A 21750-nucleotide genomic window follows, 5' to 3' on the forward strand; every position below is an offset into this window, starting at 1 on the left:
GAGGGAAGGTTAAAAAACCTGGCACCACATGCAATTCTAGACATGCAATTGTGTCATATGTGGTTACACATTACAAGGCAGAGATACAAAAAATAACTTTATTAAATATCCATGAGTCACGTTACCTTCAGTAAGAATATAGTGAGTTTAACATAATTGATCCACTATTACCTCACAGCAGTGACTTATAGTAGAGAAAACCTTATTAACTTAACAACTGCAGCTTCATTTCACCTCACAAAACAACACGTAGTCTGAGATGTATGTGTAAACACAGCTAGTCATGGTCAAACACATTAAGTGCACTGGCTTCAGGTCTTCCCTTAAAAGCTCTGAAATCATCTATGAACAAAGTGTTCCCACATCACCCTCACACGTGTCAGCGTGTAGCCCAGTGGCTACTCAGCCAAACAAAAGCACCCGAATGAATCCATCGGTGATCAACGGTGGTTAAAAGGTCAGGTTCAAGCGCTCGTTAGGCAAACGCAGCACAAGAACTGGTTCAGGACAGGTTTTGCTTCTCTTACTACAATAAGTCTTTCACTATCGTTCCGTTCTGCCCATTGTCGTAACTTTGTGGCTTGTGAACAGTGTTCACCAATTAGTATTATAATAATAATTTATAAGAATTTACTCCAACTCTAGTCCCAATTATCTTCTTTAGCAACGATAAAAGAATCCTCGAGGGCTGTGCTTGTTGACTCAGCTCCTTTTATAGAGCAAACTCAGGTAGCAACCAAAGCTCACTGTCGGATGTCTAAAAATGTCAGTGATGTATTAACACATACAATAATAAGTCAGAATTAAGTTATTAAAAAATAAATAAGCATGAGTTGAGTCCCGTTCAATTCACAATGACCGAAGAGCACACGCAGAATCTCAGGGCTGATCCGACAGCTCAGACTGAGAACTCTGGCTGCTGTGGTCCATCTGAGCAGCAGCCTCACCAGCCAGACAGGGCCCGCGTTCCCACATTAAACTCCCTGGACGTGTCTGTCAGCTGAGAGCTGCAGCTGAGCCTCCAGTCTTGCAGTTTCTTCATCCTTAGAAATGAGCAATAACAGGATTAAACAGACATACTTGTGTCACTTTAAACTCTCAGCATCCAGTATTACGGCCTCTCACATCATTGGAGTTGGAGGGTGTCTTCAGGGCCAGCTCGGTCCAGTTTGTGGCCTCAGAGTGGTTCCCCAGCTCCTTGTGACACTGAGTCAAACATGATTAGTCTTTCATGTGGATCTGAGTGGAACGATGAACAGGTGGATCTGATATTTACCTTTGCGATGTAAAGCCTCACGGTCTTTGAGAAACCAGGACTGAGTTCCTCTGCCTGGACACAGGAAAGAAATGCTTGACAAGACTGGTCTGGGCACTGCTGTGATCGGACTCAATTTGTGCTGACCGTTAGAAAAAGTCGAGTGAAAACAGAAAACAATGCCCTGAAATTAAAAAGCTCAAAAATAAAAACTTCTTAAATTAAGAGTTAAAATCTCATCTAAAAATGCTGGGTTTTATTGTGAGCATTTAAATTGAAGGCACTTTTCTTTTAGTTTTCCAAAGGACAAAATAATCAACTGGCGTATCTTACAGTAAACTATGATATCATCACCACTCAAATGACTGACATCTGCCTCTCTCCCTGCCCTGCGTGACTGAAAAGCAGAAGCACATGAAGGAATCAGGGGGAGCCCACCTTTAGGAAGGACTCGAGGGCGTCGTGCAGGGTAGACGAGGGGGGGGTCCGGTACACAGCAGCAGCCGCCTTCTTCTCCAGCCAGTCCAGAGTGGCGACCTGCCCACACAGGTCAGAGCAGCTCACAACGGTTCTGCTTTGGGAAGTTTACCAAGCTAAAGCCGCATCTCACCTCATAGCACCATTTCCCCAGCAGGTAGAAAGACATGGGGTCGTCGTCTCTGAGGGCGATGGCTCTGTCGAGGTGCTCCTGTTAGAGAGAGAGAACACGGTCGAGTAAAAGTGAAGGGAAGAGCAGGTTTTCCATGCGTCTCCCTCACCTTCATTATGTGGCTGCTCTTCAGTTTGCCATGCATGCTGTCGTGCTCGCAGGCCAGTCCTGTCAGCACCGCAAACCTGCAGCCAAACAGAACCCGTCACGTCCAGTCTGACAAACCCCCCCCGGAGCCGACGCCAAAGGGTCAGAGACAGTAGTTACCATCGGTGGCAGTCTGCGCTCAGCCCGTTCTTCTTCAGGGCCTGCTCGGCCTCCTCTCGCCCTGGAGTCCAGCACACGCCTTAGTGCCATAAACCATCAGACCATCACTGTCACTGATCGGTCACATTACCATACCTTGCTGTGCGTACGTCTTCTTCTCCTGCTTGTCCGCCGTGGACTTGTACATGTCAGTGTAGGCCCGAGCCAGTCGCCACAGGAATTCTCTGCTGTCTCCATACTGCAGCCACAGAGTCAGCGCATCAGTCCTTCACTACTGTAGCCACATTACAACACTTCCACCCATGAGGGTGCTTAACTTCAAACTTCAACATATGAAGTACACTAAATGCTACTTGTTCCATGATAGTATTTAACTGCACCACACAGATGTCCTGGACGTTAGCACTGCTTAGCAAAACAAGGCAAGGAGGTTCCTGGCCTACAGCCACTATAAAGTTTGTATAAAGTTTAAATGGTGTGTTTAAAAAATTCGAATGTGATCATTTGGTCAGCTCATATCAGTGAATTATCACCACATTTTATAAGCTGGGGGTAATTGTTTATTACAGGGTAAGTCAGTGAGTTAGTCTGTCCTGGTTTCATCCTGTTCTGACCAGACTATGGCAAATAAATCTAATACTAATACCTCTGCTCCTTTGTAACACAGTACTACTAAATGTACTCTTCCATTAGTACTATGAGGGTCATTGTGTATGTCCCACCTCTGCTCGGTTGTCCAGCAGCAGTCTGAAGCCCTCTGCCTTCAGGCTGGTGCCTCCAGTGTGGAGGATGTCACTCTGAGCCAGGAGCAGAGCCAGCTCCCCACTAGGAGCTTCAGTCACCTGTGGCTGTCTCTGCTCATCACCTTCCTCCTCCTCCTCTTCCAGCCCCCTGTCGTCCTCTACCTCCTCATCCTGAGAGTCTTCCTGTCTAAGAGTGAGCACTGTAGCACAGCTCCTGTCCTCCTCCTCCTCCTCCTCCTCCTCCTCCTCCTCCGGTTTGCTCTCCTCTTTGTCCGAGTCCCGGTCTGTGTAGTCGGACTCAGCGTAGGCTGTGGAGTACCTGGATCCAGAACAGTGGCAAAGCAATAGTATAAATGTGAGGTCAGCACCAGAAGGATTTAGTTTTGGTAGATGGGACGAGTGAAACACAAAGACAAATGCTTTAGTGAAGCTGCTCAGAGTCAGAGAGGCAGCACTATTTAACCAGCTTTAGTGTTATCAATCCAATAAGCTTGTTAAAAAGCCAATTAACAAAACTGGCGATACAGCTGGAGGCTTCCACATCAGCTCAGGTCTACACATTATTAAGGGAATTACAATTACATCAGTCCCCCCAGACAGCTGCACTTTCAAATAATACAGAAACAAGTGAAGAGAATGCTTTTCCATGACATACCCTCCTTCACTGGTCTCTTCATAAGTGCTGTCCCTGCCCTGACTGGCAGTGAAGTAAATGGAGCTGGAGCTGTTGGAGTCAGTGCGTTCTCTGTGGACAACGTGGCGACGCCGACGCACCCGCTGACTGTCCTCCACTCCTTTCCTACATGTGGTGGAAGAGGACAGCATTTGTGAGGAGACAGTACTGATTAGAGGGGTCTGTGAGGGTTTCCTGCCCAGAGTCTGGCAACAAATGGACCACGATACAGGTACAGATTCATTATGCTGCACCACTTCATGCAGAATGTGAGACACTAGACTGTTGTGTAACCACAACACTGTCTGCTAATACAAAAATCACACAACACAATATTGCAATGTGCAAGTGTCCCATGATTTTCGTACAGCCCTCAACCATCCAACTATCCTCAACCATTTCCAATCCCAGTTTACATCAACAGTGAAATCTGAAGCCAGAGCTTTGGTTTTGATGCAACATCTGCATCTTATTCCAACAACATCCAGCCCTGTACACTTCACTCACTTGACATCTTGGATGATCTGCACAGCGATGTCCTGAAGGCCGCCCCTCAACTCCGCCACCTCTGAGCGCAGCGAGGCCACACACGTCAGCACCTGGTCCAGCTGGTTCCTGAGCTCCAGCTGCTGCTCTGGGGACAGGCCCTGCACTACAGCCTCCACTGCTGCCAGAGCCTGCTGCTGGGCCTCCTCCTCTGAAGGACACACAACATGTTAGAGTCTAAACTGTTTCCCCATTGCTCCTAATGCCAACCACCCCAGAAACAGCCTCCATCAGGAGACCCGGAGGTGTTTTCAGGTCGGACGGGATTTAGGAGTAAGGACAGGCTCTACAGATGATTGAAAAAGTTCTTATGTCAACAAGCAAGTGACGGCTCATGACGTGAAACCACCTCATAGAGTGTCGCTAGCAGCACGGCAGAACCCACCCTGAGCGTCCAGCGTCGCTCGCAGTAGCCTAGCTCCATCCGCTTGGTCCAGCAGAGGTGGAGCCGGCCGAGTCTCCCGCATCAGAGTGTGGACTCTCCTCCTACGGACCTCTCTGTAGATGATCAGGGCAATCAAGCCCAGGCCGGCGGTAGCTCCGACGGCGAGTCCGATTAACCCGTTCCTGCCTAGCGGCGCGTTCATTTTCCCGCAAGAGCGAAACTAGCTGTGGCGAATCCAGAGGGTCGGGACGTCACCGCGATGACGTCAAGCAGCAAGGCTTCGCTCACGGCTAGCTCGTTAGCCCGAGGTCGCTAGCCCTTCGCTTTTACAGCGCACACGGGCTGATGACACACGCACGACTTTTGACGCAAAAGGTTAAATGTACTTTGACTCGATTAAATAATATTTGAAATTAAACGTCACTGGATAAATTATATGAAGATGAAAAAATGTCAGTTAGCGAGAAGAGATGTTGCTAAGAACATAAATAACAACGCTAGCTGCATCGCATCAACCTACTACGTCAAAGAGGGAGCGCATGGGAAGTAGCTTCCGGTTTTCAATTACAAAATAAAATGCACTGACGAGTGATGCTGCTACATACTTCCGGCAGGAATCTAAAACGGTGTTTACATGTTGGTGTTCTACCATTCTGATACAGTAAAACATTATCCAAGCCCGTAAACAGGCTGGTGTTTCTCTTATCAAGCCAGGGGTGTCTCGAGCAGATGATTAATTGCAGTTAACACAAAAAAATCTACTAAGTGTTTGAGATTTCTGTCCTGTTGAAAGGTCCAATTATTCTTTGGCTCCCCCTGAGATGGCCTTATGTTTTTGTCTTTTTGTCTTTCTTAGCTCTGGCACTTAATAACTAAATGTGCAGTTGAGTCAATATTGTATTTTGACCTTAATAATCACAAGACTAACACGTAAACTATTTACTGTAGCTTGGAATCACTTTTGTTACAGTGACAAAGACCAGTTGTTTAATCTTTTGAAGCAGAATAAAGCTTATGTTATTTCAAAGTTAAATGATTCTTGACTCTTAGTTAGGCTTCACAAAAGGTGCAAACTTGGAATGCAGTCAAACCAGTGCATTAACTAAATGACTTGGCTTTTTCCACACAGGAAACGCTTCAGGCATACTGCAAGTGATCTGACCTGACCAGCTGATGGCATTGATTCAAGTATCAGAGCAGTCTCGGTTCATTTATTTTCTCACAATAAGCCTTGTACGATTTATTTAGTGGCTTCATTTACTTATTTACTATTAAATTAAGAAAAATATACTGAAAATCAATGTTTAGACAACAGTACATATTAGGTATTTCAGTGACGGTAAATTTTTGAAGCTAGATTTTTGAAAATATATATATATTATATATAAGGGGTCAGAGATGAGTTAGCACACAACAGGGAAAAGAAATAAATGCAGCTGTGTATGCGACCAGCTCCGTTAGACAGCAATGTGACGGTAAAGTCTTGCCAGAGCCATTTTATGTTTTATGTGAAAAATAAAATACAAGCAATCAATAAATCTGATTAAGGGTTTTCATATTTCATTTGTATTGGTGAAGATTCTTACTCATTCAGGTGAAGTTGTCTGTGTAACAACTATTTATAGGTAGTGAACCGTTTCTACTGAAAAGAAGGAGTCCAGTTGACATGACTCAAACTTCAACCAAAATGAAGGATATGCAGTTCAGAATTAAGAACAAGATTCCGTTTTGAGGTGGATCGCTGTGTCTTTTAAGAGCTGCCTGAAATTATTCCACACATGTTTTTTTTCATGTCCAGTCATAAGTACGTTTTGGCAGGATGTTTACAACTGGCTCAAGATGGGTAAGGGTGTAAGTAATTCCTCATTTAAATTGTTTCAGGTGCTAGTGTATACAGATGGAGTTTCAAAACATATATTATTAATGACAAACACTGTTATTGCAATAGGAAAATACCACATTCTTGAAAGTAAGTAGAACAACAACAAACCCTCTATAAATTGTTTTAAAAATGAATGTAAAAATATGTCTAAACGCTAAAGTACCTGTCCAAAGATAGCAAACCTCTTGGTGTTCTGTTTAAAACTATGTGTAAGTCTCTTTCATTTTAAAAGGGCAAATTATTTATATGTTTATATATAGACATATCTTCTATTGGTTTATTTCCTTGCAACCCCCTTTTCTTTTTTGTTTCTTTTCTAGCTTACTTTTTTATTTACATGCATAACTGTGTTCCCCATTTGAGGTTGTAAATTGTAACCTTTCAATTAAAAAATGACTCAACCTTCAGACATATTTTGTTTTTGGTGACGGTGATCCGTGTTTTCTCCCTCTTTGTAGCCACGCCTCCTTTGGTTCTCGTCGCTCGTGTGGCCACGCCTCCTCTGTGTTGTCTCCACCCTCTTAAGTTCATAAAAGAGCCGAGTAGCATCCCGTCCGCGGAATTAGGGCAGCGCTGGTTTCTGAATGGACGACACACAGCGGGGCCGCCGCGGTCCCGTCGGTCCGGTTCTCCTGTGCTGCAGTTCCAGCGCTCTGTGTTAGTTCAGGTTCCTCGGGACGCGGAAAAGTACCACGAGATAGGGGTCGGAGATGAGTCAACACGCAACAGGTAGGAGAAACAAGTGCAGCTGCGCACGCGACCAGCTCCGTTAGACAACAATGTGACGGTAAAGTGTTTAGTTCACTGGCAAAGTGAAGAAATGCGTAAAAACGTGTATCCAGCCTTCTTCGCGCTAGAGGCCATTGCTGCGGCCGCAGAGCCAAGCTGTGCGCAGGGCGCTGAGGAATTTGCTTGGACCGGTTCATCCACTGGTCGTATAACATAACATAGCAGGGCCTGTTGGAAATTCTACTCGGGCGTGTTTCCAAGCAAAATAATAATTTCCCACGAACTTTGCAGACAACGGGGATCCGGTGCAGGAGTGTGTGTCCTCCCCGCCGCTGCCTCCGGATCATGTGCTCGACTCTGGAGCCGTGTTATTCCCTGGTACTGTGTTTGGTGTCTGTGCTGCATGAATGCAGAACAGCAGACATTATTAATGTTGTTGTTGTTGTTGTTATTTGTTTGGAACAAATATTGTTGAAACACTTTTCTGTTCTGTTGGCTTACAGCCTGATTGACAGTGACGTCATGAGTGCCACAAGTGACGCCTTGTGTTCTGTCTGCACAGGTGCATTTGATCAACATGGCTGCCCTTTGATCGTGTTCCCAGCTGACGGACAAGCCAGACTCTCCTCCATTTTAAGCCAAACACAAGTGGTGGACTTCATCACGTACTTCCTTCGCCTGCACAAGTAGGTGGAGTCAGACAGACCCGGGTTGATGTGTGTCGGGTGGCTCTCGCTGATGGCCGCGTTGTCCCCCACAGTAAGAAGCAGGAGAAGCCGAGCTTGGCGTCAGCGGTGGCCGATTTGAGACAAGCCTCACTTCCCACGACCCGGTTCATCGCTGAGACTCTGCTTCTGCTTGAGGTAAGGCCACAGCAGACGGTGGGAGGAAGCAGAGCTCCAGCACTGGACTCGCGCTTGTTGAGAGAAGAATGTCCCATCCCAAAGGGAACATTCTTCAGTGTGGCTGAGGAGATGAGGCGTCACATGCATCACTGGTCACGTGCTCGGTTATTCAATAGACCCAATGAAATTATCTAACTGCAGTTACTTGGGAATCCCTGCGCTGCTGCGGCTTGTGGTTGCAGCGTGCAGACATTGGGTTTATATAGTGCATTTTACTTCGCAAATCTACACAACTGGCTGGTTTGTTTTAAAGATGCACATTTTGGTGTCAATATCCATCTCACAGCAGCATCAGAGGACGCTCCACAGTGTTTACATAATCCAGCCCAAAAAGAAAGATGCTGCCAAGCTGCTGGGGAAACTACTGGCTCCATCGAAGCTGCACTCGGCCACTTTCAAGGTGAGTGAAGCAACGCGCCCTCTGGTTGACCCAGACGTGGCTGCAGCGAGTGACCCCCGCTTCTCATCCCACAGAGAGTCCTTCTGAAGGAAGTCTCTGAGCTGTCTGCGTACATCGACCGGAGCCAGCTAACGCCGTCGCTGGGCGGCTACTTCGTCTACTGTCATCAGAGCTGGGTGGCCTTCATTAAGGTAACATGGAAAGTGGTTTCAGCACCTCTGTGGCGGTGTCTCTGGTAACTGTAGCTCGTCAGGTTCCTGATTTGCAGAAGTTACTGTGGAAGATTTCACTTGCAGTCAGGTTCAAGCTTCAGTGAGCCTTTCCTCTTTATCTGTTTTGACCTGTTCCGTTTGCGAGAGGCTCAACTGAGTCTGCATCAAGGCGCTGATGGTCTTGTGATCAGAGGGTTTAGCACAGACTAACACTGTGCCGTTCTCAGCAACTTCAGTGCTGACGTCCGTAGCCCACAAATACACTCTGATGTACAATCGTACAGGCAGAACATTTGTTCTAGCTTGGTATTGCCCCTGTCATGGAGTGTGTGTGCTTGGTCAGAAGATGTTTTCACATGTGAGTCTATTCTTGGGATCCGTCCAAGCAGCCCACATCCATTGTTTGTTACCTTGGTGAAGCTTCGTCTAATCAGCTGACCTCATTAGCACATGAAGGGCTCCTGCGTTTCCTCGTATTATTCATTCAGGTTTATTCTATGGGGGCGTTTATCTGTATTGACAGCACTGTTAACCATGGCAACTCCATGTCTGTCCAGCCTGTAGTAAACCTGCTCACTCCCACATTCAGACTGAATGTGAAGTAGCCGTTCACGACTCATCATCCTTTGGCTTTTTTTTTTGAAAGGACTGTCTTCTGTCCTACACTAAAGGTGCTGCTTCATCTATTGCCTCCAGCGTGATCTGCTCACGCTCAAGTGCCACAACTAAATGCTGCAGCAGCAAAGGTAATAAAACATGATCTGTCTCTGTGTAGGAGATCGAGACGTTTGTCCAGGAGTTCCTCTCTGTGGTTCAGCAGCTGCCCTCCTGCATCTCCATGTTGCAGGCTCTGTCCAGTCTGCCGGTGCCCACCACCTTCAGTGAACTCAAGCACTTCTGCTTCACCAACGAGGCCAGGTTTCAGCAGCTCAGGAGGTCAGACGAGTCTTCTGCTCCAACCAGCATCCTCGTCAACAAAGTGCTCATTCTTTTTGCATAGAACCTCAACATGTAGTCAGACCAGTGTTGCTGTGTGTTGTGAGCAGGAAGCTGGGGCTGGATGAGCTGCTCAGGCACTGTGAGAGCGTGGTAGAGAAGCTGCGTCACCCTGAGCTGGAGCCATGTTACCAGGCGATGGCTGGCACGGCCCTCTTCACCCACACAGCCTTTGACATGCTGCAGAACTACAGCAGGTACAGTAAACTGCCTTAATCCCCTGCAGTGCAGCAACACTGCTCATACATTCCAGACAAATGTTGCAAAAGCACGTTTAGCTGAAGAATGTTTGTTAATCTAGACGCAGGAACTTTGGTTCCAAATCACTTTACCTCGTATTCAGCAACAAATCCAGTAAGAGTAGCATGAGGTCTGTTGAGCTGAACTCTGACATTCCTCAGGATCACTGCAGCCATGGAGAAGGTGGAGCTGTTGTGGCAGCAGGCTTTTTCCAAGGCTCGGCTGCAGCTGCAGGTGTTCCAGCTGCGGGACCGCGCGCTCCAGGTGAGTCATGCAGGAGATCTGTTAAACCAACTTCCTGGATCTCTACTGTGGCCTTAGTTTAATGTCCTTTTCCCTAAAGTAGCACAATCCTTTGGGCCGTCATATAAATCTGTATGTTGGCCCCTTAATGAGTCTCCACCAGTACCTCAGAAAAAGAAACCAGGCCCGTTCCTCAAACATCAACATGTCTTTGTTGAAGGTTCTGTTTGGATACACTACGGTGTAGTCTCAATGGAACCATGCATCTGTCTGATGTCTGTCTGTCTAACTTCAGTTGTAAATACTGTGAAAACCCTGATGAAGCACCGAACAGGAAAACAGTCTGCCGACACATAAAATGCATGACAAGCACAATGTTGGTTTCAGATCACCGAGCAGATTGAAGCGCTCCTCCAGGAGAAGCTCCAGCCTTATAAACCTGAGCTAGCAAGGGATGCTGGCAGGGCGGCGTCGCTGCTGTTCCAGTTTGAGGAGTCCATTCACACTCCTGCCATGGTCAGTGCTCTCTGCTTCCTGCCTCTTCTAGTTTGGAGCATACACGCTTGTTGTTGTGACGACAGATGTTTCTGTCTCATGTTACCAGGCACTTGTCCGCTGCGCTGAAGACGTGATCCACACGTTGGCAGAGATCCTGGACGGCCAGAGCGGAGAGCACTGGGTGCTGGACCTTGACAGACTGAAGGAGAAGCTCTACCTCGCCGTGCACTTCATTCTCCAAACCCTCAGGACCGTCTATAACTACCACCAGTACTACAACAAGGCAGGTCTCTACCGTAGTGAACATGTGTCCAGTCCTGTGCACACTGGGTGTACTGAACATGCTCATGGTTCCTCTTTCAGGCCAGCAAATGGTACACTCTGGTTCTCTGTGAGAACCTCCTTCAGGAGCTGCTGTCGGGTGTGGACACAGCCAGTGTTCCCATACAGAGAAGGAACTGGGAGACCATCCCAGCATGGAGGCGCAAACTCTACACGTTCCTGAAGAAGAACCCTCCTCCCAGTATGGAGGAGCTGCTTCATTTGGATCGTCTGTCGAGCGTCATCCCAGATAATGAAATCCAGGAGACGGGCAAGCAGATGTCTCAGCGGTGAGTGAGGAAAGGGATCAGGAGCAGACTCTTTAAGTGAAATGACTAAATAAGTAACCTGTGGGTTTGTCTGTTTGTTTAACAGATGTGTAATGTTGAGGAAACTTCTTATTTCTTCGGGCCCTGTCTCACTTGGTCACCTGCAGCTGGCCTTGCATTGGCAGTATGAGTTGCTGCAGAGCTGCCATGTAACCCAGACCTCTGCTAACAGTGCTGCTGTTCATGCTCCAGACAGGCCGTCAGAGTTGAGCCTCCGATCTGAAGCGGCTCCTTCGTCTCCGTTGTCCTCTGACGGTAAACCTTTATCCCCCAGGCCCTCAGGCTCTGATGGAGCAGGAAGCAGCCATTTGGAGGCCCAGGCAGGCAACGAAGGAGTAGCTGGCATCAGGTCTGCTGGTAGCCAGCCTCAAGTCCACAGCGAGGACGTCCCAGCTGTTTCGGATATGTTTGACTTTGGCTCAGTGCAGCATCCTTCTGGAGCCAGCATCCAAATCATCCCTAAAGTCACTGTGGACTCCCTTAACTTTGAGATCAAAGTGCAGCGTGTTGCTGCACCACCCAGTAATCCCTGGCTTAGTTTACCAGTAGATGATCTGGAGAATTCCTACACTGTCACCATCACACCCAACCCAACACCACAGAAGAGGAATCCACAGCGTCCTGATCCCTCAGGTCCTTTCTCTGATGCCGACACCTCTCCCACACTGGGAGATCAGAATGGTCCTAGAGAGACAGAGGTGCTGAGCTCCACGCCGACCAAAGGGCAGGAGAGCGAGGACTGGGTATTACACTCACCAAACGCTCTGGAGGATTCTGTACTCAGCCCCCTCAGCGACATGCTCTCTAGCACTGCTACAGATGAAAGGGACGAGTCCGTCAGCACCACCCAGGGGGTTCCTACTCTGCTCTGGGATTCATATGACCTTCACCAGGAGGCCGTCGATGGGTAAAGCTTCTGTCTGCTGTCAAACTAACAAACTGCCTCTGTGCTCAGAAGTCATAGATGAAGTGATAACGTTCATCTACACAGTGTTCAGACACTAGTCAACTGTGTTACTTGCACTACACAGTTGTGCCACAGTTAAGTCAGACCAGAATCAGAAGGTGGGAGATGACAGAGGTTGATTAACACCTTCACCTGTGACCTTTTTAAGTGTTCTAAACAGCAGCTTTCATCTGCTGTTAGCCTGCTGTAACGTCTTGCTTGAAGACTCACCAGATGATTGACTGTAGTGTTGACCTGCAGAAAAGATCCCAGGAAGTAGAAACTGAAAGATGTGGGAGGTGTTGGGTGTAACATGTGGACAATGCAGATAGAGCTGAAACATTTTAGTCCTGTTTTATCCAAACAGTTTTTTAATTTGGTCTCTCGTTTTTAGCACCCTGGATCTGTCTCTGAAGGACTGGGATGTGAAGGAGCAGGAGGGTCTGAGGGAAGTAGAGAAGATTCTGGAGAGGGCGGATAAAATACTGCAGGTAAGGGGTGAACGGGCTGATGACTGCTGCCAGCAGCTAGTGGTTTCCATGATGACCAGCTCAGGAGGCTCAGTCGTCATTTGTGTCTTTCGGTGCAGGAGGAGGAAAGTGTCCTGGCCCAGGAGGCTGTGCTGGATGACCTGCTGGGGTCAGAGGTCAGCTACAATCACTGGCCAATTTATTACAGCGAGGACAACGCTGACGGGGTACGTAGTAGTATGTCCTGAAAACGTTTCTGTGGATGCACTTCTTAGATGTGATGCTTTGTCAGCCTAAGTGCCCAGCCATGACTGTTTGGTTCTGCTTTGCTTATTAAAGCTGTCGTGCAGTGCGTTGAGCGAAGCTGCTGATCTTGGACTTGATGACTCACTCAGTGAACACACATCAGCTGGGTCTCTGACGATATCTGAATCCGAGACAATGGAGGCGGACTTGTTGATAGAGCTGAGGATTCAGGACCCCGGATGCTCCCAAGAAAAACCCAACAACAAACTCGCAAGGAGTGAATCTTTGACAGAGGAAGGAAGGGAGATGACGGGGATGGAGCAGTGTGTGGACGCAGAGAAAGCTCCTGAGGAGAGAGATGAAAAGGGGGAAACATGCTCTTTAGTGGCGACGGGCGGAGCAGAGAATCAGGACAGAGTATGCTGTGGTCTGTTAGAGCCGTCTGACAAGAGCTCATCTTCAGTCAGTGATGACGATGACTGTACAACTGAACATATTCCAGCAGAACTGGGTCCTGAAGAGGATCGGCCAAATGAAGGTGTGCCCGTTAGTCAAGGTCCTACTTGCAGCAACCAACCGCAGCAATGCATCTGTGAAGAAGAATTATGTGGATGTTATGAAGCTGCCCCTGTATTCAAACCAGAAGCACAAACAGCCGTTGAAACGAGACCGAGCACTGGCGCCTTTGACCCAGGGGGAGAATCCAGACCCAGAAAAGCCTCACATCCTCTGGACAGCTCTGCAGAAAGTCAGTCCTTTTGTCCCGAGCTGCTGCATCAAAGTCTGCAAACCCACATCCCGAGCAACTGTGAACAACTTCATTTCCAAGATGAAGCACTTGATTCCCTGCCAGAGAATGTGACCACAGCCCTGACTCCCACCCCTGCTTTCAATCCTAATGTAATGGAGCAAAGTAACAACAATAACAATAACAACAACCTCCCAGAGAAACACGGGCCTTTGCCAGACAGGTCGTCTGCCGTGGCCACGGATGCAGACGAGACAAGCTCGCCTTTTACAGGATTAATGCCAACAGTGGAAATTCAGACCTCGGTGCCTGCTGGCCAGCATCTGGAGTTTGACCCCGGTGGAAAAGCGCCAAGCAAAGACCTTTCTGATGCTGATCAGACCTTTAAAGCCATGAGGGTTCCAGAACCTGGATCACCTGGGATTCATACCCAGCTGGACAGCAGCGTGACCCAGGTACCAGCTATTGATGACAGCAATGCATTTCTGATGAAGCATGTACTAGAGTGTTCAGCGCAATCAAACCCTCACTCAAGCTGTTTTTCTTATATAATGGGAAAAGCCTTTATATGGGTGCAGGAGCATTAATTTTTTTTGTTTATTTTTCCACAGGTGTCATATTTTAAAACCCCCATAGTCCTGGACACTGGCTCTGGCTTGATGAAAGCTGGATTTGCAGATCAGGACCTTCCAAGTGTTTTATTTCCAACAATCATAGGAATGCCAAAATATGAGGTAGGAGTCTGTGTTTGGTAAAAAGTGATGGAATGGCTCTGCCTCTGACATGTGGACTGTCTCTGTAGGAAGTAATGAACGGTGACATGGAAAAGGAGACCTACGTTGGACATGAGGCTCAGCGCATGAGAGGCGTCCTAATTCTGAAGCACCCCATCAAGAACGGCATCATTCGCAATTGGGAGGACATGGAGAAAGTGAGAAATGAACCGCGATGCCACTATCCAGTCTTCTAAGAGCCGTCTTCTTGCTTTGGTTTCAATGGAGCCAGACTTTAAGTCATCACCTTTCTGAACTAACCTCTTGCTGCTGTTCTAGATCTGGCACCACACCTTCCAGCAGCTGCGTGTGGATCCAGAGGATCACCCCGTCCTGCTGACGGAGGCTGCCATGAACCCCCTGGAGAACCGGCAGCGCATGGTGGAGATCATGTTTGAGTGCTTCAGTGTCCCTTTCAGCTATGTGGCCATGCAGGCAGTGCTGGCACTTTACGCCTCAGGACGATCCACTGGTACCGGAGTCATTTGGAGGCTTTATGTGCTTTGTGACCTTGTACAGTACGTAACATGAAGAATCAGGAGACGCTTTCTGTGCAGGTGTGGTGTTTGACTCAGGAGACGGGGTGAGCCACAGCGTCCCTGTGTTCGAGGGCTACTGTCTGCCTCATGCTGTGCAGCGCTTCCCGCTGGCTGGTGCAGATGTTACGATGCAGCTTAAAAAGGTATTAAAACTCGTCAAACCAGCTTTTATTGTAGGTGAATTTGAGAGAAGCTGCTGAACCATGTGGGACATCGCTCTGTCTGTGTGGAAAGCTTCTGCAGGAGCAGGGGGTCTGCATGCGCACCACGGCAGAGATGGAGATCGTGAGGGAGATGAAGGAGACGTGCTGCTGTGTGGCTCTCGACTATGAGGCTGAACGGACTGGGGGGGGTCGCTCCTGCCCCGAGGTGTACTACACCATGCCAGACGGGCAGGTAGTCACGCTCGGACCCGAGCGCTTCAGGTAACTGCTTTGCTTTAGGTGTGAGGCAGTAACAGGCCAATGGCCTCGTATGGACAATCAAGTTCTGAATGGCTGCTGTACTCCTCCTCACCCAGGGCCCCTGAGATCCTGTTTAAACCAGAGCTGATTGGACGGGACCATCCCGGGATGCACCAGAGCATCTACAAGTCTATCCTGGGCTCAGACATCGACCTGCGCAGCTGCCTGCTTGGCAACATTGTGCTTTCAGGTAACGTGTGTATTGTATTCTACCCCATGTGATCCAGTCCATTTCACAGTCTTTGCTGAATGCTGTTTTTCGTCTCTTGGTGAAGGGGGAAACACTCTGCTGCCCGGGTTGCCCGAGAGGCTCCAGGCTGAGATCAGCAGCCTTCTACCAGCCAACACGGGGCGTCGGCAAAGCATCGGCGTGACCAGCCCCGCAGACAGAGACTTCTCCGTGTGGAGCGGAGGAGCGGTGCTCGCCAACCTGTCCACGTTCAGCAGTGCCTGGATCAGTCGGGGAGAGTATGAAGAGTATGGGCCGCAGATCGTCTTCAGGAAGTGCTTCTGAGAGAACGGGCTCTAATCTGCTCGTTGCACTCCAGAGACGACTAGATTCCTTGCCACAGTTTTCACTCTCTCTCTCCCCTTTTTTTTTTTTTTTTTTTTTTTTTATTATTTAGATATTGTTCTAACAGTCAGTCTTGCTACTGGTTTTAGGTCTTGTTGTTCTGCTGTCTGTCATCGTTCCTTTAACCGTCCGGTCTGTCGGAATGCATTTCAAATTAAACCTAAGTGTGTATGTTTGACCCAGGGACTAGAATTGAAGCTGGCCTTTAATTGATGTCCGCTCCCTTTGTGTTCAGGGTCGATGTGATGCTGAGCGCAAATGGCTAGAGTTAATTTAATATGAAATAGGTCTAAAACTATGTTTTTATGTTGGAATGTGGACCAGTACAGCTGTTACAGGAATGCTTGTGAAATTATAGCAGCATTAACTGGTACAAACCCAGGAGAAAGGTCATTGTTTTGTTCACTTTTGTCATAGTAATAACTCAGTCTTTTTGGATTCTGGAGGAGGAGTCTTTGTTTGTATTCCAGGTAGACATGAGCTGGTGCGTTTCCTGTTGGAACTGCACCAAAGCTTAATGTGTCTTTTAGTATCACAGGTCTGATGTCCCTCCCTTGCCCTGGTTGAAGTGACCTGTGAAGTACTGGTCTTGTTTAGGGAAAGCTTTGCACAGTGTGGTTTTGAGAATGGTGACAGCTGCATTTATACTGCAGATACACAAGTCAAGCTTGTGTTTGTTCTTTGTCTACCTCCTTGTTTTGTTGCATGTAACTTTGCTGCATGTTTTGTTTTCTGTACTTTGGTATTTTTTGCTGGGGGGGGCGTTCGGACAGAAACGGATGGTTTGGAAGGTGCTGTCATTCTGCCAGTAATACAGAACAGAGACTCTCCTCTAAATGTCTGCACTGACTCTAATGTTATTATATATATTTGTCCTGTGATTCTGTGTATGAGTTTTTATAATAAATATTTAATCCTCAGCCTAAGAAGGAAGTAACTGGTGTTTTGTGTGGATTTGGGAAAAGTCATGTGACGAGACACAAGTGGCTACATGTGCTGGACGGTGTTTGACAGTTGTAGTTTTAACAGATTCATCACAGACTTCTTGATTAAACACGGAGTAGCCTCAGAGCAGCAGCTTATTATAGGGATGAACAAAGAGGTGACGCTTAATATGATCAGATATATATATTCCACTTCTATGTTGTCTAAAAAAAAAAGACCACTGACAGGAGAAACTAGTGACTTCAATCTGCTGCCTCCCTCCACTCAGCGTGCTGTCACGTGATGCGTCTCCATGGAGACTGATCACACCTACTATCCAACCTTTGTCCAAAAACATGTCCGTCTGAATTTGTTACGTGTCCGTTGCCCATGGGTTCACTGTAGCGCCCTCTGCTGGTGCATCGCGGTACTGTTGACACACCGTTGCTACGGCAACGGCTTGTCAACACGCCGGTAAGGAGCTAGCTAGTTTCATGAGCTCCTGCTCTCCTCTGTGGATAAAAATGTCTCACGCAGAAAGTGTGATAAAAAAGATTATCCGTGAAATAGTGCAGGAGTGTGCAGCGAGGGGCCACGTCGTCTCTGACTCTCTGGCGGCTTTTATGGTCAGTACCCCAATTAACATAACTTATTATTATTGTATGCATGTGTATTAGTGTTTCATGCTCCGTGGCTTCAGGTGAAGGCGGCTGTTTTAGACCCAATGAATGGCTTCAACGTGGACCGGACACTGACCAAACAGGACATCCAGAACTTGGAGGAGGTCAGTGATGATGCTTCTCACCTCACATCCTGCTCACTGCTGCTTTGGTAGATGCCGTCGGTGTAATAATAATGACATCATGCCTTTATTCGCTCAAAAACTACATGAAAGTGACAGTGAAGCTAGTCTGCATTGGCTCTTTTTGCTCACAGCTGTGTGTGGAGAAGCTCCTGGAAAAATGCAGCCCGTCGCTTGACACGGTCAGGATGCAGGTGTATTTTGACACCAACTATATGTCACGACGTGAGTAATAACTACTGCAATGATACATTCTGATGAATAATCAGGGTCATGACACTGAAAGGTTTGTAATGCATTCTTTCATCAGCTGATATCAGCGGCATCAGCAGCACAATACTTGACTGTATCACAGTAAATAGCATCAAATCTCCATCACCAGTGTGACACTGTTGGCAAACTCTTTTGTTTTTAGTGTGGATTAATTCTTTGAATAGAGAAGCAGAAGTAGACTGAAGCAAACAGAGTCAGTTGGAATCCGTATACAGCACTTTGAACCTTCTTTTTTCCCAAGGTGAGTTTCTGGGGGAAATCCAGCGGCTGCTGGAGTCCAGGCTGAGCAGCGTGAGCAGAGACATCACTGACAGCCGGGTGCAAGCACGGGATGAGCTACAAGCTCTGTACCAGGACATCATCACTTACATCGTGCTGCGCTCCGGCATGGGCTCAACGACAGACGGCAGCACTGTGCAGGAGACTACAGGTTTCGCACTAGCTCAAAATGACAGTCACAGCATCTCTGTGCTGGATGTGCTGTGTAACATCTACGAATGGTAGATGTTACCTGTTACCTGTTGTAACGTACCAGCACCCTGACTCCTCATGTCTGTGTCCCAGCGGCTCTGCAGAGCGTCTTCCCTCAGACGGAACTGGGCGCTTTCCTGGTTCTCCTGAAGAGGGACAAAGAGCAGCAGCTGAAGGAGCTCGCCATGATCGTCACAGGGATCCGACTCTTCAACAAAGCCAGTGACAAGTCGCCAGACCAGAGTGACCTTCACAGACTCAGTAGGGCTGTTTCTGATCATCTGTATCTGTCATGTAACTAAAGTATATGCAGCTCCATGAAAAACCGTCCCATTAGTATTTTTACAATAATCTTCTAATTATTTTAACATCAACATTATCAGATTAATCATCAATACAGCAATTCACCCCTTTGCAGTGCCCACAAGTCAAGCTCTTCCAGGCATCTATGACAGTATAGAAACCGAGCTGAGTGTGTCTCAGCGTTTGTCGTGGAAATACACGGCTGTGCTGGAGAAGCTAAGGAGCTCTGAAAGCGACGTGCCCATCGTCCTGCTTAAGCAGGCTCTCTACAACATCAGGCAGCATGAAGCCTTCCTCCGCACGTTACTGGTGAGGAAACTGGTAACCATTCATCTGCCGCGTCACAATCATCGACTAGTTGTAATGTCGTAATGATCTTTAAAGCCTTTAATAATTGTGGGTTCTTCCTTCATCACAAGGCTGATGCATGTGTCTGTGCCAAGAACGCTGAAGCCCTGCAGTCAGAGCTGATAACGCAGGTGAAACTGCTGAAAGACATTGTGCAGTCAAAGACAGCGGTACCCACTGCCAAGGTCTTTGTAAGTATCATCATCAGCGCGTGCAGTAAAACACTCACGGTCATGTTGGAGCCAGTCAGGCTCCTTTTTTCAGCTGTGATTTGTTTCTGTACTTGTTGCCCCCCTTGTGGTTCTTAAGTTGCTAGTTGTAATCCCAGTCCTTGTTCTTCACCTGTTTGCTCCACTTCCCTCCGGCTTACAGACTCTCTGTTAGTCAGTGTCTTCATAGCTCTATTCGTTAGTTCCTTCTCTGCATTTGTTTTGTTCAGACCTTTGATTATTTGTATTTCTATTGTTAGTTCCTGCTCAGTGCAGCTCTAAGTTGTCTATTTTTCTCCAGCTTTGCTGTGATTTTTAGTTCTGCCCTTATTTATTTCTTGAAAGCCAATTTGACACCTCTCCTGATTATTCTTGTTTTTTGGTCTGGGCTGTTTAGTGTTGTGTTTGTGACAATATAGTGTATAGTCATGTTATATTAGAATAGATATAGATACTAACAGATTTTTTTTCAAATTCTCATATTGTATGTTTATTATCTTATCACCTTGTTCCCTTGTGCCGAGAATTATTTAGGGGTGTACATATAGAGACGTCAGTCTTCTGTTATTTCCAAAGCTTCATTTGTCTCTTTCTTCATGTTTGCTTTAAGCCGCTGTTCAAGGCTTTATCAAACCTGTGGACTGGACTTCAGGAAGAAGCGGAGCTGCTGAATATCCTCAATAGCCTCATGCTCTGTCTGCAGCCATACGTCGCCTCTCAGGCCAAGATTTTTCCTGATGCTTACTTGGACGGCCTGCTGGAGGCATCAGAGGTGAAGACTGACCAGCAGAGAATGGTCGAGTCCTCAGGTATGACGTCATCACTGACAGGCACACTTAGTTAACCTGTAAAGTATGAATTCCATGTCTCCTAAAATCTAATAATGTAATAATATTACACGACCGATATAGTGAGGTAAGGTGTTGATGCTGATTGTGTTGGGACTCCTTTGTTCTACGGCCCAGTTGAGCGTATTGATCCAGCTGAGATGAAGACACAGGAATGGTTCCTGCCTGAAGCAGTAGCTGGTTTCAAGGAGCTGCCGCTGCAGTATAGTGGCATGTGTGGCTACACACTAGTGGCCAGAGACGGTCTCCTGCTCCCAGGTGACATTCTCACAGTGGACTCGTGGAGGTGAAAGTGTCCATTCAGTTCTGAATATGCCACATTGGATTTACAGGTAATCCACACATTGGAGTACTGAAACACAAAGAGAAGTTCTACGTGTTTAGCTCCAAGAAAGCTGCCTTGGAATTTTCTTCCAGTCCAGACAAGTACATTTCAGAGATTGCAGAAAAAGCCAAGTTCTCCCCTGAACTCATTGAGCTCCTCAAACTCCACCAGCAGTTTCCCAGTGTTGGTCCATGCTCTGAGGTGAGCAGTCGTCTCCTGGGGTCTTCAAACACACAATGTAACTACTTTCCATTAAAGATTTTGAAGCTAACAGAATTAACATTAGGTGTCGGACTTGTATTTTTATAAATACAGACAGGAGAGACTTTATTGGCACAAGCCAACACAAAATGTGACAGCAGCACACAGACTGACACCCACCCCGTGGAGCCAAACACCATGAAGCCGTATGACTGGAATGAGTGGGAGCTGCGACGAAAGGCTATCAAACTGGTGAGTGACAGGAATTTATAAAGCTTTTAACTGTTGCTGCCTAGAAAAAAGGCAACTTGAGCCTCACGACTGCACACCCTCACTCCCTGCCCTCTTCCTGTTGCACATGCCCGTCCATCCATCCGTCCGTCCGTCCATCCATCCATCCATCCATCCATCCATCCATCCATCCATCCATCCATCCACCTATCCATCTATCTATCTAATATATGCAATAATCACCACCCATTTTGTACACATCTCACCAATGTCTCACCACCTACTTATTAATTTCATCCTTGTACAGTATACACCTGCATCTCAGTATCTTTGACCTCAATTGTAATGTGCATCATTGTCTTTTTTGTTCATTCCTAACACTCTTTTACTTTTGTAAGATGTAATTTCACCACCGTGGGACTAATAAAGGTATTCTCATTCTAGGCTGATCTTTTGACCAAAGCCACACACTCAACACAAACCGATCTGAGCCACATGAGGCGGGAAAATGTCACTCAGACCTGGCAGCCCAAGGATGCTGCCACTCAGAGCAAGAAAGATGGTGAGAGCAGTGTGCCCAAAGCTCAGGTCTACCTGGCTGGTCTGAGGGGCCGATCCACGGGACACGTGGTCAAAGTAGACCTGACAAGATCTGTGGACAAATAATCAAGTTGAATAAAATGTTAAACTATTCATGTGCTTGTTGTTCTTCCTTGTTCATTGGTTGTGGCACCTGATAAAAGACGTAGTAACGCCTCCATCACACGTCTTTATTTGTAGGC

The 21750-nt window shown here is 47.2% G+C and overlaps 3 protein-coding genes across 4 annotated transcripts; 2 read left to right on the forward strand and 1 right to left on the reverse strand.

Annotated features, from left to right (window-relative positions):
• Nucleotides 1-84: 84 nt before the first annotated feature.
• Nucleotides 85-5069, reverse strand: rmdn3 (regulator of microtubule dynamics 3). The gene is made up of 12 exons (XM_029140685.3): nucleotides 4519-5069; nucleotides 4095-4284; nucleotides 3570-3713; nucleotides 2894-3233; nucleotides 2307-2409; nucleotides 2172-2232; nucleotides 2014-2089; nucleotides 1866-1943; nucleotides 1694-1792; nucleotides 1277-1330; nucleotides 1126-1206; nucleotides 85-1043 (listed from the first exon to the last, which is right to left on the reverse strand). Exons 1-12 carry the CDS (start codon nucleotides 4718-4720, stop codon nucleotides 975-977), a joined length of 1497 nt encoding a protein of 498 aa, XP_028996518.1. The 5' UTR covers nucleotides 4721-5069; the 3' UTR covers nucleotides 85-974.
• Nucleotides 5070-6330: 1261 nt separating this feature from the next.
• LOC114849351 (uncharacterized) lies at nucleotides 6331-16974 on the forward strand. The gene is made up of 23 exons (XM_029140690.3): nucleotides 6331-7129; nucleotides 7421-7507; nucleotides 7692-7815; nucleotides 7890-7992; nucleotides 8321-8434; nucleotides 8509-8625; nucleotides 9422-9582; nucleotides 9693-9839; nucleotides 10044-10146; nucleotides 10513-10641; nucleotides 10730-10906; nucleotides 10987-11234; nucleotides 11320-12180; nucleotides 12614-12710; nucleotides 12809-12916; nucleotides 13029-14138; nucleotides 14295-14417; nucleotides 14486-14614; nucleotides 14736-14928; nucleotides 15014-15138; nucleotides 15230-15420; nucleotides 15516-15649; nucleotides 15735-16974. Exons 1-23 carry the CDS (start codon nucleotides 7111-7113, stop codon nucleotides 15971-15973), a joined length of 4839 nt encoding a protein of 1612 aa, XP_028996523.1. The 5' UTR covers nucleotides 6331-7110; the 3' UTR covers nucleotides 15974-16974.
• Nucleotides 16975-17330: 356 nt separating this feature from the next.
• Nucleotides 17331-21661, forward strand: cfap206 (cilia and flagella associated protein 206). Of its 2 annotated transcripts, none has more exons than XM_029140467.3 (12): nucleotides 17331-17583; nucleotides 17658-17741; nucleotides 17894-17984; nucleotides 18274-18462; nucleotides 18597-18764; nucleotides 18904-19115; nucleotides 19226-19345; nucleotides 19974-20172; nucleotides 20329-20469; nucleotides 20544-20737; nucleotides 20852-20989; nucleotides 21413-21661. In XM_029140467.3, the coding sequence occupies exons 1-12, from the start codon at nucleotides 17452-17454 to the stop codon at nucleotides 21632-21634; spliced, it is 1890 nt and encodes a 629-aa protein (XP_028996300.1). In that variant the 5' UTR covers nucleotides 17331-17451; the 3' UTR covers nucleotides 21635-21661. The 2 variants fall into 2 exon arrangements, with proteins under 2 accessions (XP_028996300.1, XP_028996301.1); XM_029140468.3 differs by having other exon boundaries at nucleotides 17337-17583; nucleotides 18922-19115.
• Nucleotides 21662-21750: the final 89 nt, after the last annotated feature.

The sequence above is a fragment of the Betta splendens genome, chromosome 24, assembly GCF_900634795.4.
Source record: "Betta splendens chromosome 24, fBetSpl5.4, whole genome shotgun sequence".
NCBI classification, from domain to species: domain Eukaryota; kingdom Metazoa; phylum Chordata; class Actinopteri; order Anabantiformes; family Osphronemidae; genus Betta; species Betta splendens.

What these genes read in the sequence shown, in the direction of transcription:
- rmdn3 (XM_029140685.3), bottom strand. Translation starts at nt 4,720, where the DNA reads ATGAACGCGCCGCTAGGCAGGAACGGGTTAATCGGACTCGCCGTCGGA. An exon ending in AGCGCAGACTGCCACCGATG is followed by an intron (nt 2,090 to 2,171) that starts GTAACTACTGTC and finishes GTTTGGCTGCAG; the next exon opens with GTTTGCGGTGCTGACAGGAC. An exon ending in TGGGGAAATGGTGCTATGAG is followed by an intron (nt 1,793 to 1,865) that starts GTGAGATGCGGC and finishes CTGTGTGGGCAG; the next exon opens with GTCGCCACTCTGGACTGGCT.
- cfap206 (XM_029140467.3), top strand. Translation starts at nt 17,452, where the DNA reads ATGAGCTCCTGCTCTCCTCTGTGGATAAAAATGTCTCACGCAGAAAGT. An exon ending in CACTGTGCAGGAGACTACAG is followed by an intron (nt 18,463 to 18,596) that starts GTTTCGCACTAG and finishes TCTGTGTCCCAG; the next exon opens with CGGCTCTGCAGAGCGTCTTC. An exon ending in AGACGGTCTCCTGCTCCCAG is followed by an intron (nt 20,470 to 20,543) that starts GTGACATTCTCA and finishes TTGGATTTACAG; the next exon opens with GTAATCCACACATTGGAGTA.
- LOC114849351 (XM_029140690.3), top strand. An exon ending in GCGAGGACAACGCTGACGGG is followed by an intron (nt 12,917 to 13,028) that starts GTACGTAGTAGT and finishes TGCTTATTAAAG; the next exon opens with CTGTCGTGCAGTGCGTTGAG. An exon ending in CGCCTCAGGACGATCCACTG is followed by an intron (nt 14,929 to 15,013) that starts GTACCGGAGTCA and finishes CTTTCTGTGCAG; the next exon opens with GTGTGGTGTTTGACTCAGGA.